At 33.2% G+C, this 17727-nt stretch overlaps 1 protein-coding gene across 1 annotated transcript in view; it reads left to right on the forward strand.

The window, feature by feature from the left end:
• The window catches only part of LOC150099359 (uncharacterized), a 90664-nt gene that overhangs the window by 6131 nt on the left and 66806 nt on the right, over positions 1–17727 (forward strand). The window contains exons 3-4 of the mRNA XM_090404326.1: positions 3136–3272; positions 16273–16380. Coding sequence (XP_090260452.1) covers positions 3136–3272; positions 16273–16380 — 245 coding nt within the window. The remainder of the gene's footprint in view (positions 1–3135; positions 3273–16272; positions 16381–17727) is intronic.

Genomic DNA, 17727 nt, shown 5'->3' on the forward strand with positions numbered 1-17727 from the left:
GCAGAGTGGTATCAAATACTGGAATTTGTCAGAAATGTTAATATGATACTGTACTTGTAGAAATAATAAATATTTTATATCATCAAAAAAGTGATATTAGTAATAATGTCAGGAATATCTTATAGACTATTTTATCTCATCATGTTGTTTATTTTTGGTTTAAGCAAGTAGATTACAATTTGGTCAGCTAAGTCCCAAATTGTCAGTCCATCCTTATTCGTTCAGTACCCATTGCATATCTACTAACAGGGTTCACCATGTGAAGATGAGGAGTGGACATTACATCAGAAGCTCCAGATATCACCATCTAGGTTTCTAGATGGTGATATCTGGTGATCAGAAACAGATGATCAGAAAGCTTGGCTACCCTTTAAGCAGGAGAAAAGTTTTTCTTTAATTGTTCCTTTGAAAGTCTGATTTGGATATGTTGATGGTGTTTTTTATAGATACTGTGAAACTGAGTTTTTGACTCAAGTAATAAAGTATGCCAAATTTTCATCTTTGGCTGTTTGAGTGAAGTTGGGATTATAGGCCCCATTCCAGCAAGGATAATTTCACTTATTCACTTCTGGGGAGTAGAAATAGTAATTAGGATGGAAAAGAATACTAGTAGAAATCACAGAGGTTGTACCTTTGTACTGCTGAAAGACATGAGACTGAGAATGGCTGGGTGATGACCTTTCCATAGAAAAGGAAATCTGGAAAAGGATATGGTCTGAGTTAACAAGAAAAGAATTACCATTTACAGTATATTTGGAAGGAGAGCTGGTTAAGAAAGTGTCCAGGATGTTGGGAATGATGAAAATTATCTGGCATTCTGGTGAATAGATGGACTATTTTTGTATGTCATTACAAACAGCAGAGATATTTCTTTCAGCTTGATTATCAGATTTAGAGATGAGAAGACAGTTTATTGCAATTATTGAAATCCCCAAGAAAGATGTGTTGTTTAATTATTTGGTGATTATTCAATGCCAATTCAACCACCTAGTGGTTGAATTGGCATTTCTTTTGGTAAGTAACCAACTACTTTGATTATTAAAGAACAGCATTTTCAGAGTTAAAACATAAAAATTTTTAACTCTGCATCTCTTAAGAGTGAAAAATATATTACTGGTAAGTAGAGAAATTTTATCTCACATTCTGTGGTACTTACTTTTCATTGAAATATAATATATGGAAAGTTGATATTCCCAAAATTCACTTTCTGTCTCATCTCTGTAGCAATATATTTCCAGTTTCATCATCATTTCTTTATATTCATTTTTTCCCTTTAAATTAAATAGGTATTTGATCACAGTAATCTTTCAGTTACCTATGCTGCACTAGAAGGATGGATAATTATCCAACATTCGACTGTCCGACAAAATTTAACTTTTTTGTTGTTGTTGTTGTTTCCTTTCCAGCTGTGTGTGATTCTTACTCAATTTCTCATGCTGATTTCAAATATGTTTTTAATATTTTTTTATCACATATAGTTTTTGAGAAACAAATCTATACAATTTTATGATATAAACACTATTAACAATATCATACATGTAGAATGAAAGTCACCTAGAATGATTGTCTTAATGCCTTCCATTTATAAGATGAACCTGGTGGTTCCTGTTTCAGATCCCCAACAGTAATCAGCGAATATAGCACAACTCCACCTCCCCTTATACCTGCTTTCCATCCTCATAATCTGCTGATGAAACCTTTTGCTGTGCTCATCACTTACGGACCTGAGATTTTCTGGGGAAAAAGTCTAGATGGGAGTCAGGAAAGTGTATTTTCAGAGACATTTTGCATTTATCATGATATGCTTTGAGCATAGAAGAAATGAGTACCCAAAAAGTTTTCTGCAAATAACTTAAAATGTGTCCATGCATTAACTTCCTTTTGGTTTAGAACTTGTTCCATTGTGGGATTGTTCATTAACAATCTAATTTCTGGCCCAGTGAAAATGTCTTCCTTTACTTTTTCATCACTTATTTTTGTTTCAAATACTGAAACCCTGCTTCTTCCTGATTCAATGCTTTCATAAAGTTTTTCATGAGTCCAAATTTGATGTGAAGTGGTGGCAAATAGTGTATCTGTTTTTTTATTTTCTCCAGGTGTGAAATGTGTATGCAAAGGCCACTGTTTAATAACATAATGATTACTCCTGTTCTTATTGTCCCATTCACATAGGATTTATTTATTTATTTAGTGTATGGCATAATAAAGACACATGACATCGGAATATATAAATACATATTTGTGCAGACAATAAAAATGAGACAAGTAATGCACATATACACATATGTGTATATGTGCATTTTATAATACACATATAAAAAAAAAGTCATTAAAATTTTAAGTCTAGTTCAGACAGCCAATCAAGAGTTGAAGGATCTGCCTCAAAAAAGTCTCTCAGGTCACCAGGGTAGGCTCTTATGCTGCAGTCCTCCACAATGTGCCAGATTGGTTTATGGCCCCACGGCCACATTGGGGTGTAGATGATCTTCCCCACTTGTGTGGGCTGTCTGCACAGATACCATGTCCTGTGCATATCCTATTTAGACTTTTCCATAGAATACGCACAGGACATGTGTATTCTATGAAAAAGGAAAAGTTCCATATTGGTAACTCAGAAATTTTAGCTCTTCAGACAAATAGTAAATTACATCATTGTTAAATTAAGACAAGTAGAGAATTTATCTTGATGAAATGCTGCTCAGTACATAGGTAGATGATTTTCATGGCAGAATAATAAATTCTCTGTTTTTCTTAATGAAGAAATGATAAACAAATATTTTTTTCTAAAGAGCTAAAATTTCTGAGAGCTTGCTCCTTGACATTTATTACCTGCTGACTCAGTATAGTACTACTTGAAAGAAGCTATACATAATATTAGTCTTCATGTTGTCATTATTGTTATTACAGATGTTGCCTAGTTTTTTGTTTAACATCTCATTTAATAAAATGGTTTTTAATATCATTGTTATTTTGTGATAATAATTATTTAAACTAAACCCTGCATTTTTTAAAAATTGCTAAGTTAATTAATTTTATAAATATTTTTATACATTTAAAAGTTTCAAAATGAATCACTGCAATAAGAAACATACATATGGAGAAAATGGTTGCATTGTACTGATTCACTCAATTTAGTAAATTCCATTCCTGAGAAGCAAGTGAAGATCAGAACACCTATGATTTCTAAGTCTTCCAAAGCTGTTCAGACTTCATCTGGTCAAGAACCAAAACGGTCTGAAGTTGTTTTAGAAAATAAAGAACTAAAAATAAAGGTAACTTTGGATATTCAATTTATATATATATACAAAGTGTCCCAAAATTCACGCAAGAAGTAATTTTGATAGAAAACACAGGTTTTTAATTAAAAATTGTAATTTCTTATTGATTCATAAAGTATACAGTATAGGGTTATGCATGGAATAGCATATCGGGTAAATGGCCTCCACAGCTTTGCTGGCACATACGCACTCTTTTGTCGAAATTTTCCATGACCGTTTTGCATAAATGTGGCTGAATTTCATTGATATAGCGCTTAATTTCCTCCTTCAAGGCATGGGTGGTCATGGACTTGTTGGCATAAACCTTAGGCTTCAAAAAAACCCCAAAGAAAAAAGTCCAACGCCGTTAAGTCACATGATCTGGGCGGCCAATTCTGATCACCAAAACGGGAAATTACACGACCAGGAAATGGCTCATGCAGTAATTGAATTGTTTCTCGGGCTGTATGGCATGTCATGTGGCACCGTCTTGTTGAAACCACATGTCGTCCACATCCATATCTTGCAATTTAGGCACAAAAAACTAAACTGGATTATCATGTCGCGATAGCGAGCACCATTAACTGTTATTGCCTTACCAGCCGCATTTTCGAAGAAGAATGGACCGATGATGCCTCCAGCCCAAATTCCGCACCAAACAGTGACACGTTGTGGATGCATTTGTTTCTCAACAATCACTCGTGGATTTTCTGAACCCCAAATGTGACAATTTTGTCGATTAACGAAGCCATCAAGATGAAAATGAGCCTTATCGCTGAAGATGATTTTGTTCGAAAAATAAGCATCCACTTTTTGTTGTTCCATAATCCATTCAACAAACTCTCTTCGCTGTGTGTGGTCAGTAGGCTTCAGTTCTTGAGTCAGTTGAACTTTGTAAGCATAAAGATGCAAATCTTTCGTGAGAATACGCTGTAGAGAGCTTCTCAAAATGCCCAATTAATTCAAGACCACAGTGCCAGATTGATGTTCCTGGACTCTGAGCAACACTTTCACGAACTGCTTCGATGTTTTCTGTTGAACGACTTGTTGAAGGACGGCCAGAGTGTATAAGATCACTAATTGATCCAGTTTCCTTGAATTTTTTAATTAATCTTTTCACAGTTGATGAAGTTAAATCACTATTCCAACCATATTTTGTACAAAAATTGCGAACTGTAGCTGCCAAACCTTCATTATTTTTAAAATATTGCTCAACAATGAAAATGCGTTGTTCTTTCGTGTGGCGCTGCCCATTTTTAATAACCCTGAACTGTCAGCTGTCACGTTGTCTTTTTTTCTCGTTGGCAACACTTTACCGCGCAAATGGTGCTAAATTTAAATCTTGAGTGAATTTTGGGACACCCTTTATATATCAGCTGTTGAGATGCCAATTTAATGTTTTTTAAACATTCTCTTTTAGATTGAAACCCTGAATTTCCACTATTTGCAGATAGTCCTTTCTCAAGTGAGATTTATTATACCAGAAAAAATAAATGAATAATAAATGGCCTTATGCTCTAATGCCATTTTATTTCCCAAATGGAAAAGTGAAATTCTTTTAGTACTACATTTTGGAAATTGGGGGGCGGGTGCAACTTATCCCCATGTCATCATTGTAGATCGTTTGCTGTTTTGTGAGACATTGTTTAGAATATGGCAGACAATGCTACCATTCCATGTTGTAATCCTGATTAGGAGCATGTTTATTTTGTGAATATATGTGTATTGTGTGAATATACGAGTTCTGTGATTAGTTTTTTTCCCGAGTTTTAGAGTTAAAAACTTGAGTTTCCTTCAGGAGCAAAAAAATCCAACATCTCTGCAGAGATAGACTAACTTGGGAATCATCTCAAAAAAAAAAAAAAAAAGGCCTAAAATGATTTCATAGAAATGCACTTTGAGTAGAATTATATTATATTATATTCATAGTTTATAGAATTGAACCATGGGTGGAATGGTTCAAATTTGCTAGTCTGCAAATATTATCCTATCTTAAATCTGCTGTAAATTTTCAAAATACTAATATCCTGGTATCTTCTAGATTGTCAGTAGAATTGAAAAAAAGAGAAGCTAGTTGAACTTTAAATATTAATGCCTGCAAGGAAGATACTCTCACTGTTTGGATATTGTACCATAGAAAATCATGTTACAGGAACAAAAATTGGAAAATTTGAAAATTATCAAAATTTGGAGAGTAATAGAGATACAGTGAATACAAGTAAATCTTGTGTCAGAAAAGATTTTGAAAAGTGAATTCCAAGTTTGGCATGGGGTGTTAGAATGCACATTTGTTCAAGTTTCACAACTGTGAACTGCAGTGGAAAGAATCATAAGTATAGTTGGGGCAATTGAAATGGGTGATTAGTGTGACTTCCCACTGTGGTTCTGTTAGGAATAAATATTGGTTCAGTGGAGCACACATTTGTGTTTGGAATGTATATGGAAATGTCATTTTTTGTTTCTTTTGATCAAATTTTTATCCATATATTATGTTTTTTGTGGGAGTTTATTTTTTCATATTCAATCTGCATGCCACTTACAGCTAGTTGAACTTGCTGTTATTCTCTTGATATTCCTTCTACATCCTCTTCTTCTTATGAACCCCTTGCTTAAATAATTTACATCCATTTCACTTCCATCACCCACGTACTAACTGGTTGGGTAACATCTTGATGCATTACTATCAGTTTTAATCCCATGTATGTAATGGCTAAACTTCAGAGCTGCTTTGCACTTGAATGACAGTGGTATTAGGTCTCCAGACATATCCTTAAAGAATATGTCAAACACTCTCTGACTTTGCTTTCTGTAACTTTTATGACCTGCACTTGACATATTTATAACTCCTTTCATCCTTATTCTCTTGATATGGATCCCTTGCTTAAATAATGCACATCCATTTCACTCCAATTTGTTCTTTAAACTTTAGTGAAACATTTAAATGATACAGCATTTGAATGTTTCCATGCGCTACTAATATCCTTTCCATTTAGTAACTGATTATGAGATATTGTCTTGAGTTTGTTGTAAACTCCAGCTTTGTAATTCAGCGTGTAATCATTCTTAATTGAACATCCATATACTTATCTACTTGCTGGATTATCAGGGCACGATCATTGTCATCAACTTGTGACAAAAAATCATATCTTTAACTGATATCCACTTCTGACACTATGATCAAATCTAAAACTCTTTGACCTCGAGTTCCATCTTTCACATGTTGAGAAAGTTGTCTCACAACAACTCATTTTCTTTCATTCTTATCATGAGTTTTCTCTGCTACTCATTCAATGTTCAGATAATTGAAATCACCCATAATGATTACTTGTTTAGTACTTCTCAGGGTAATTTGCTGATGATTTCTTCATCTCCCAGCAAATTGAACTGCCAGGTCTTTAGCATCACCTCAACATATATTTCATCCTGTTATCCTTCACTTCACACTAGATAGCTTCGTACTCACTGCTTCATGGAACATTATTACATTTTTGCATACATGAGTTTCTAGCTCAGCCAGAAGTAAATCATCTGATATCATTAATATCTCCCTCTTCTTCTGTCCTTCCTATAAATACTATATCCTTTATACTTGATTCCATTTACTGCATCTGACTCTTAAGCAGGTTTCATTAACACCAACAGTCTTAGGCCATATTGTATTCACAGTCAAAAATACTCAACCTCCTTGTTCTTGTTACTCCTGATGTTTGTGTATAGACATAATGAGTAACCTTCTAGCTTTTCATATACTTACATCTGCGCTTCAAAAGTTCAAAGTTCCATCTGCAATCTGTAGATGGAACTTTGAACTTTTCTCTTTCCTGTAGGAATAGGAAAGAGAAAAATAAAGTTTTGAGTGTGCATTTTCCCACAGTGTACACTCAAAAACAGTCTAAACCAATTTGCAAGTCCACCCTTTCACCAGATTTATAACCATGATTATTGATGTGTATATTGTTAACATATTTGCATACCTCAGCTATACTTATGCATTCTCACCATTCCACTCATGATGGTCTAGTTTCCGTCACCCCCTTGGTTAAGTTTTTTCTCAAGGGTCCTGATACCTAATTCATTCACATACAGGCCATCCCTCTCATATACGTGTAAGTGTTTTCTATAATAAAACTTACTCAGCACATCCATTTTTACTACATATCCTGCATCAAATCTTTTGCTATAATAGTCCTCATTCTTAACTCATTACTATCATATCTCAGTAATAGAGATAATGGAAATAACTAAGTAATACAGAGACTAATAATTTCACTCTCTCAACCTTCTTTCTTCTTCCGGTATCTTCTCTTATACTGTATTTATCGCTACTTAAGTAATTCTTAACTGAGAAACAGAAAAGTACAATGTCTTTTACTTTTCTGTTTCTCAGTTAAGAATGTGCCAAATGAAAAATTCCAAATAGTGACTGTGTTGTCAAATGCAAATTTAATGAGTGAATCACTGTACCACATTACTTGTTTTTTCTTACATTCTTCTTGACATTCCTTATTGCTAATATTTTCAACTTTTTCTAATTCCTGGGTCAGTAGAGATTTCATGTCAAATTATTTTCTGTATCTTTGTTTGTGTCATCATTATGAGTGTTGTAATGTTTTTGTTCAGTAGGGAAAAGGTTTCTTGTCTCCAGCATCTGCATCAGCCTTTGCTTTTGATGCATATATTTAGGGAAGTTTTTGATGCACTACTCAGAACATGTGAATGAACAGTGTAGATAGATTTAGGATTTGTATAGAGTGGGTTACAAGATGGATCAAAAGCAGCATCTCCAGCAAAAAAGAATAATCCTCATTTTTTGAGGTTGAGGAAGCAATCTTAATTTAAGTTTTGTAGATCTGGAAAAGGCATACTGTTAAATTGTGAATGATGATATTTATAATAATAATACTTCATTCATAATTAACATCATGTACCATATCATAAGCAGGACTTATTTAAATTTATTCTGTTAGTTTCTTGCTTTTAAAATATTATTTATGTGATTTTAAAACATATTATAGATATGAAAAGGCTCTGTATTAAAGTGTCGATTATTTTATTTACTGTATTCCTTTGATAATAATATAAGAAACTGTAATATATGTAATTTTAATATATCCAGAAGATTCTTTGTGGTATCATTTGATTGGTTGTTATGAGAAAACATGCAAATTTCTCCCAGCACATGCTGGAATATGAACTACTATATACTAAGTGAAAGGCAAGTTTGATGTGAGCTAAACCGGTGAGAACCAGTTTTTGGCGAGAAAAAGGAAGGAGTAGATACGAAAACGAAAGTAAAAACAGAATCGAATAGGAGAGTATAGAGAACGGTAGCTGGAGACTGGAGGGGAATTTTGACGTGCCGAAAATGGTATTTAAAGGACCGGGAATCCCTTGGTATTTTAACTTACCTTTTTCTGAGTTGGATTTTTACCAAAACTTCCTAATGCCTAGCAGTGAAATAGTGCAAGAAATAGATTAATACGTATAAGAAAACTAAGAAATAAGTAGATAACTTAAACCAAGTGCATAAAGATTATATTCTCCCAAGTCTATAAATCAGTCGTGGAAATGGAAGATTCTTTTAAGTTTGTGTTACTACATAGTAAAAGTCAGCAAGGTCTTAAAAATTGTTGTTCGATCTACTTATGATGTGTTGAAGCTATATCCTGGTAAGATTACCTTTACTATACTTAGCGAGAAGTAACAAAAATTAATTCCTCCGAAAATTGTTCCTAGTTGCAGTATTCAGCGAGTCAAGGTTTAATGTGTGATGTGCTAAGACTTTTCCCTCTTCAAGTGACAAGTGTATTTTATTGAATTAAGTGTTCGTTGACTGAACGAGAATATTGAGAAGTATATTTGTTGTAATTTAGGAATCTCGAATTTACATGAACTAAAATTGATTAACTGAGCCTAGAGAATTACAAATGAATGTCGGAATGTTCATGAGTTGTATTATTCTGAATATCTTGAACTGATTTGATATTTAAATGTTTTGAAATATAACCTTGATCAGAGTAAAGTTATGATAGAAGTCCTTTGTAACAAGAAGGATAAGATCTGTTAAATATAATCTTTAATTATAATGTTTGAGCTCAGCTGAGTGGTATACTAGAATCTTAATGAGAGTTTTGTATTTTTTTAATTGTAATGTCCCTGTTGGAATGGTGTGTTATGATATAATTTATGTGACACTGCATTAAATAATTTTGTTTGAATCGAATCTTGTATTTGCCTGATTGTTTCATTGCACCGCTCATTAAAATAATACGAATCTCAGCAGGAATCCTATGTAGTAAGAATAAAAACCTCGGCCTAAAATCAGCTTATGATAACCTAATACAGTTGAAGGTTGATTTATCTAAATTGCTCTTGCAATTCAGAATATGGAGTGGCGCAGTATAATATAAATTTTCTTCATATTCGATTGATATATCAGCCTGCAACTAGTTAAATACTAAAGAGAGAGAGTTATAAGACGATAAAACGTGATTTAGAAGAAGTTAAGATCCAACAAAATGGCACAGTCGACTGTGCCAAATACAAGATTCAATTCAAATAAAATTATTTAATGCAGTGTCACATAAATTACATCATAACACAGTATTCCAAGGGACATTATAATTAAACGAATATAAAGCTCTCATTAAGATTCTAGTATAATACTCAGCTGAGCTTAAACTTTATAATTAAAGATTATATTTAACAGAGCTTATTCTTCTTATTACAGAGAACTTCTATCATAACCTTACTCTGGTCAAGGTTACATCTCAAAACATTTAAATATCAAATCAGTTCAAGATATTCAGAAAGAATACAACTCATGAACCACAGACATTTATTTGTAATTCTCTAAGCTCAGTTAATCAATTTTAGTTCATGTAAGTTCGAGATTCCTAAATTACAACAAATATACTTCTCAATATTCTCGTTCAGTCAATGAACACTTAATTCAATAAAATAGCACTTGTCACTTGAAGAGGGAAAAGTCTTAGCACATCACACGTTAAATCTTGACTCGCTGAATGCAACAACTAGGAACAATTTACTTTCGGTGGAATTAATTTTCATTACTTCTCACTAAGTGTAGTATAGGTAATCTTACCAGAATATAGCTTCATCACATCTTAAGGAGATCGAACAACAATTTTTAAAGTCCTTGCTGACTTTTACTTTGTAGTAACACAAACTTAAAAGAATCTTCCATTTCCACGACTGATTTATAGACATGGGAGAATATAACCTTTATGCACTTGGTTTAAATTATCCCTATTTCTTCTTTTTCTTATACGTATTAACCTATTTCTAGCACTATTTCACTCTTAGGCATTAGGAAGTTTTGGTAAAAATTGAACTCAGAAAAAGCCAAGTTAAATTTCCAAGCAATTCCCAGTCCTTTAAATTCCATTTTTGGTAAGTCAAAATTCCCCTCCAGTCTCCAGCTACCGTTCTCTATACTCCCTTATTTGATTCTGTCTTTACTTTTGTTTTCATATCCACTCCTTCCTTTTTCCTGCCAATAACTGGTTCTCACCGGTTAGGCTCACATCAAACTTGTTTTTCCCTTCATATATAGTAGTTCACGCTCCAACATACACTAGGAGAAATTTGTATGTTTTCTCACAACAACAATCAAATGATATCACAAAGAATCTTCTGGATGTATTAAAATTACATACATTACAGTTTCTAATATTATTATTAAAAGAATAAAGCAAATAAAATGAATGACACTTTAATATAGAGGCTTTTCATGTCTATAATATATTTAAAAATTGCATAAATAAAATTAACAAACGAAACTAAAAAGGAATTCATTAATAACATTTTATAAGCAAGAGATTAACAAAATAAATTTAAATAAATCCTTATGATGTGGTAGGTCTTGTTAATTATGAATGAAGTATTATTAATTATAAATATCTTCATTCACAGTTTAACAATACAAAAAGGTGCCCAGAGAAAAGCTTTTAAAAACACTACAATTATATGGGTTGAATGGAATAATTATTCTATATTCTATATAATAAGTCTATATTTAAGTTGTCAGTCAGTAGTTAGAATTGAAGGAAATTCAAGAAGATGGTTTGATGTAAAATCAGGGGTAAGACAAAGGATGCACATTATCTCCACTCTTATTCATAATTTCTATGGATCACATTATGAAAGAAAATCACAGTAGGCCTAATATTATAAATGGAGATGTCAAACTTAGCTCTTTACTTTATGCAGATGATGTTGTACTACTAAACACATCTAGTACAAGTGTCCAGGATTCTCTAACTAAATTGAATAACAGCTGTAACAAATTTGAGATTAGCTCTGCTAACGCATTCCTGGATGCTGACAATGTCAAGTTCTTTCCTGATATCCTCATTTTTAATATGATATTGCCATTGATGCCATCTATTCATATCCCTAATCTTTCTCAGAACTCTCATATCTTCTGTCTCTAGTCTTTGGTCAAGTGTTTTACTTCTGACCCAGCTCTTAGATCCATAAGTTAAAAATGGTTTGAATGCTGTCTTGCTAATTTAGTGTTTTGACTAATTTCTCTCTTATTCCATATAAACATATTGAGTAGACTTCCTACCATAATAGCTTTGTTGATTCTGTTGTCTATTTCGATATTTAATTTACCATCTTCACTAAAAATCATGCCTAAGTAGCTGAAATGTTTTACTTTTCATTAACGTAAGTTGATATTTTCAATGTTTCTGTCTATTTTCATGGTCTTTGTCTTTTTAATGCTGACCTTCATACCATATCTATTACAACAGTTATTCAATTTAGTCAAGGAATCTTGCAGGCTTGTAGCGGATTTATTGAGAAGTATAACATCGTCTGCATAAAGCAAAGAGCTGACATTAACATCTCCAATTTTCAAATAAAGACTAGGTGTTGCATTATATAATGCCCCACTGACACCATACAACTGTAGTGTTTTTTAATAGCTTCTCTCTTGCCACCTTGTCATATGCCTTTTCCAGATCTACAAACTAAATACAAATCCTTGTCACATTCCCATTATTTCTCAACTATCTGTAGTAAAGTGAAAATCTGATTCTGACGGCCTCTATTTAGGCTGTATTATGAATACAGCTTGTTCTTCACCAAGCTTTTCTTCCACAATCGTTCTCAACCATACTGACATAAATCTTACCAGGAATATGCAGTAGAAAAATACCTCTGTAATTCTCGCATTCAATTTTATTTCTCTTTTTATATATGAATACTAAGAGAGCTCTACTCCAATCATCTGGAATACATGCCTCTTTCCAGGCCTTCTGAACTAGGCAGTACAGCCACTGTAAGACTCTTATACCTCCATACTTGATCATTTCTGGTCGAATATCATCTACTCCTGCTGCCTTTCCACATTTCAGGCTTTTGATGGCCATTACTACTTCAAGTATGGATATGTATTCCTGATTGCATGCCTGGTCAGTGTGCTGTCACTGATTGTTTCATTTAGCAATTTTTCGAAGTAATTACTTCATACATCAAGGATATCTTTTTCTCCAGTTTTCATATCACCTTTAGTCCTTTATCATCTCTAATTCCTTTTACAGCACTCTTTCCTCCATTTCTGAGCTTCTTCAACTACCTCCAGGATATCTTGCCACCTTCTTGATATTTATTTTCTAGGTTCTTACCAAAGTCTTCCCATGACTTTCGTTTAGCTAGTTTTACATAGTGTTTAGCTTTCTTACATTTGTCTCTGTATTCTCTAAGAGCATCTGACTTATAATTGCCAGGGACTTTTGATATGCTTTTTTCTTTTCCTTCACTGCCTCTTTAACTTGCTGTGTCCACCATGGAGTTGTCACTGAATCTCCAATGTTTGGTTCCTGTTCTCAAACTCTTTCATTTTTTCTTGAATAATGTTTGTGTATTTTAGTCTACAGTTCACATCTGAAAGCTGCTCAAAAACTTTTATTCATTTTAAAACTTTCTTGCATGCTCTTCTTTTCAATATGAAATTCAAGTTTATCCTGCTCAAGACTAAATGATGAATCACTTCCAATTTCAAATCCTTCACCAGAGAGAAAACATCACTATCAACAATAACATAGTCAATGAGACTCTTCTTATTCCTTGCCTCTTTTCATCCATGTGAATTTGTGTACATTTTTATGTTGGAACATGGTGTTAGTAATAACCAGTCCATGTCCTGAGCAGAAATCCAACAGGTATTTGCTATTATTATTGGCTTTGCTCTTTTCTCCAAATTTTCCCAAAAAAATTTTTTTGTATGTCTGACAATCATTTCCTACTCTGTTATTTTGATCTTCAACAAGGACCAATTTTTCATTTTGTTAGTTGCTTTCTCTAAAGCCTCAAAAAATTCCTCGACTTCTACCTTAGTAGAACCTTCTGTGGGATCATAGGCACAAATAAGTCTCATTTTCCACTGATATTTGCCCACATCACTCTATTTGAGACTGCCTGCCATTCAAGAAGATTAGCCTCATATTTAATGTTGATTACTATGGCTACTCCTTTTTTCCTTGATTGTCATTGCCTGAAATTAACATTTTGTATTTATTGCTCAGAAAGATCTCACCAGTTTTTGTCTTTTTTGTTTTTCAGTCACCCCTATTATTGTTGATCTGGTACTTATCTAATTTCTCAGCTAGCTCCATTTCTTTGCCATTCAGGCTTCTTATGTTGATTGTACTGATCTTGAACTCTGGTGATGTTGAGTTGGGGGGACATTTTAGGATTTGTTTCAGTAGTTGACTTTTTGCTGTTTGCCCTGGTTCCCTGGCAAAAACAATGGTTGCCTTTTTTACCCAGGCGATGCCCCAGTCGGCATGAAATTCTGTCATGTTGTACCATCATTTTATATTTTGGTTTAAGTCAATAAAAATACAATTTGGTTGGCTAAATTCCAAATTACCAGCCCATCCTCATTCGTTCAGTATTCAAGTAGATACCCAACAGGGTGCACCACGAGAAGGTGGGGATTGGACATTAGGTCAGCAGCCCTGGTCAGTTCTCTGCATTCCTTTAAAGGCTATGTGGAGGTCTCCTCTCAGTTATCCAGCTTTGGCCCTTAAGCACCCCATATATATATATATATATATACATATATATATATATATATATATATATATATATATATATATATATATATATATATATATATATATATATATATTTATGAAGAATTGAATGATTAAAACCAAGATTTAAGTAAAAGAGTTTTAATATAAAAAAACACTACTAGTTTCGGCCTGTAACAGCCTTCTTCAGGTGACATTATAAAAGAAAGAAAAAACACTAAAAATTGAATGTTAAAAGACTATGAACAACATAGACAATCTCTATGCATAATTAGCATGAAAACGTTGTAGTTGAAGCTGTTCTTTCGTTTGTTGCATTGTTAGGAGAGTGCGTGCTTTGTAGACTATAAAAAACGTGTATGAATGGAGACCGCGCGAAACACGTCAGTGCTTGTTCACAGCATGTGCAACACTGGCGAATGCGGCCGGTGCCTGAAAGAGACTAGTGGTGAGGCGTGAAGCGGGACGGGAATACATACATATAAGAAACCGCGTAACTCCGGATTCGCATAAGTTGGGGTATGACTGTATATATAAGTTTATTTTACAAATTCCTTACTCAGGTGTGTGTGGTCAGATTGAGATTGCAAAATCAATTTTTTTGGGTTACATACATACATACATATAAGAAACCGCATAACTCCAGATTCGCATAAGTCGGGGTATGACTGTATATATAAGTTTATTTTACAAATTCCTTACTCAGGTGGGTGTGTGTGGTCAGATTGAGATTGCAAAATCAATTTTTTTGGGTTAATGAAATATATGGTTATAAAGTACTATTCCAGGAGTCAGATGGCATACTTATCCATTGAAAGATTGATTGACTGAGCATTTTGAGGTCAGATAATTGAAAGATCCCTGTAATTATCCAAAATATTCTTATCTTCAATTCTAATACCCCCTTTATCATTCCTTATTTCCTTTTGCAGTGTTTTCATTGGTACATTTCTACAATTTTTTTAAGCCACCAGAACATTTTGTCACCTTAACTTAATTTCTTTATTTACAAGAGCTGCTACTACATTTTTTTTTGTAATTATTTTTATTTTCCTGAATGAACTGTGCATAAATGTTATATCACATTCAGGTGCTGGAAGTTATTTTCCACTTGGTTAGACTATAATAAATTTAGTTTAATCCTTTATCCAAGTGTAAGCAAACAAAGTTTGCAAACTTTGTTTGCTTACACTTGGATAAAGGATTAAACTAAATTTATTATAGTCTAACCAAGTGGGAAAAAACTTCGAACATCTTTCTCTAAATCCAGAGTAAGTTAATAATAAGGTGAGACAACTTTTGGCAACTCGCATAGGTAAAAATGACTTCTCCATTGCTTACACCTTGGTATCATCACCTCTGGGTAGTGACCCTTCCCTTAATGCATAGCATTATACAGGTCCGCAAGATGTGCTTTGCATTTTGGAATGCTAAGGCAACTGATGTGAAGTCAATACCACCTGAAGATACTTCAGGCACAAACCTTGTTTGCTTACACTTGGATAAAGGATTGAACAAAATTTATTATTTCATATTCAGTTTATGACGATATGTTCACCTTTATGAATTAGTATTATAATCAGTTCGAAGTAAATCATTAACAGGAATGCTTTAATATTTTCTACCTATATATATGTATTATATGCACTTTAATTTTTTAAGATATATAAGGTATTATGATTTAATTGGAAATAATTTTCTTTGCTTTTTATGTGTTTACTGATAGTGTTTCAGTTCGCTATCCATCTTGTGAAGCATATTTACCTTCCTTTTATAATGTTAGTTTGATCCTTTATTTCCAGCTAATAAAACTGTATTTATTTCATTTATGCAGCCCTTTTAACTATAACATTTTTGCTTAATGATATTTTGCAAAATTAATCTGCATATCATACAAATTTTTTTTTTGCTGTTGTATAATATACTTAATGTTTTTATATAATTAGTTGGAGAGAATACAAATGGAGGTTGAAGAACTAAAATTTCACTTAGAACACAGTGAAGACAGAAATCTAGAGAGAATTAAATATCTGGAAAAAGAATATAAAGAGCAGGTGTGACAATCTAATTATAGAGGTTATTTTTTATTATATATTCTAAATTTATAAATAATCATGATTTTTTTTTTCAAAAATTTTGTAAATTTTTTGCATTGTAATATACTGATTAATATGATTGTTTTTCAGCAAGATAGCATTTTCTTTATTTATAATAGAAATGTGAAATATTATAGCACCTTCGTAGTGCAATTGGAACAACGATGATACATTGCATCCTTCATTTGGAAAAGGCCTAAGTTCGATTCTTGTCATGATGAGAGGAATCTTTATATGTTTTTTTTTATTCAATTGAAGGTGAGTTAGCCAATCTCATGTGGAGGTAGCAGGGTTTTTCCCTCCTAGAAACTTTGGTTTTGCATCCTGAATACGGACAAATCAGCCTTGAGAACACAGGCAATTTACAGGCAAAAAATACTAGTGGTGGTGGTGGGCAGTAGGTGGCATTGGTGAAGATGATGATGATGGTAGTGGCTGTTGGTATAGTTGGTGGATTAAGTACTGGAGATGGAAAGTTCTGGGGTTGGTGCCCTCCCTTGATGAGTCTTGGACTCCTTGGAGGTGTCATGAAATAATAATAATAATATTAAATTAAAAATAAACAGACAAAATTTTCCGATATGAATTGTAATATAAGCAATCATTTAGAAATGTAAAAGCTGGATAATTAGATGAAAATCTCCAAATAATCTGTAAGGAATCTGCTTTCCATGCTTTCTATTACTAGTAATCCACCTGAATACTGAACAAATAAGGATGGGTTGGCAATTGGTAACTTAGCAGACATAATTGTTTTTTATATTAGAATAAATTATGCACATTTTGATGTATATAATTATATGTGTGGTTATAAAATCAAGAAATTATATTTTTGTTTTTATCCTTTACCCAGACTAAGCAAACAAAAGTTTTCATATGAAGCAGCATCATGACTTGGCAACTTGTAAATAGACACTTATTGACTTTACATCATATTGCCTCAGTATCCCATAATGCACAGCACACTCCTTTCAGATTTGTGTATTGCTATGCATTATGAGAAGGATGACTACCAGATGAAAATGATTTGTTCAAAGTGACTAGAGGCTCTGAAAACTGTGATTGTTCTAGAAAGATCAGTCACACTCTCTCTGGTACTATAACCACTTGGATCACTCAAGGGATATGGTGTTTCAAGCATCTCAATATTTGTCCCACCATACTACACTCTGCCAAGAACCAGCACTGTACACATGTAAGCAAAAGCTCACCATGTGCTGAACCTGGACTTTACTTGGTAGTAAGCAAAAATCCATTATGGCAAACCTGCTCAGTGGCAAACCAATCTATCAGCATGTATGAGCT

This window comes from Typopeltis vanoorti, chromosome 14 (assembly GCF_054136105.1).
Source record: "Typopeltis vanoorti isolate ZY-2024b chromosome 14, IOZ_Tvanoo_1.0, whole genome shotgun sequence".
NCBI lineage: Eukaryota > Metazoa > Arthropoda > Arachnida > Uropygi > Thelyphonidae > Typopeltis > Typopeltis vanoorti.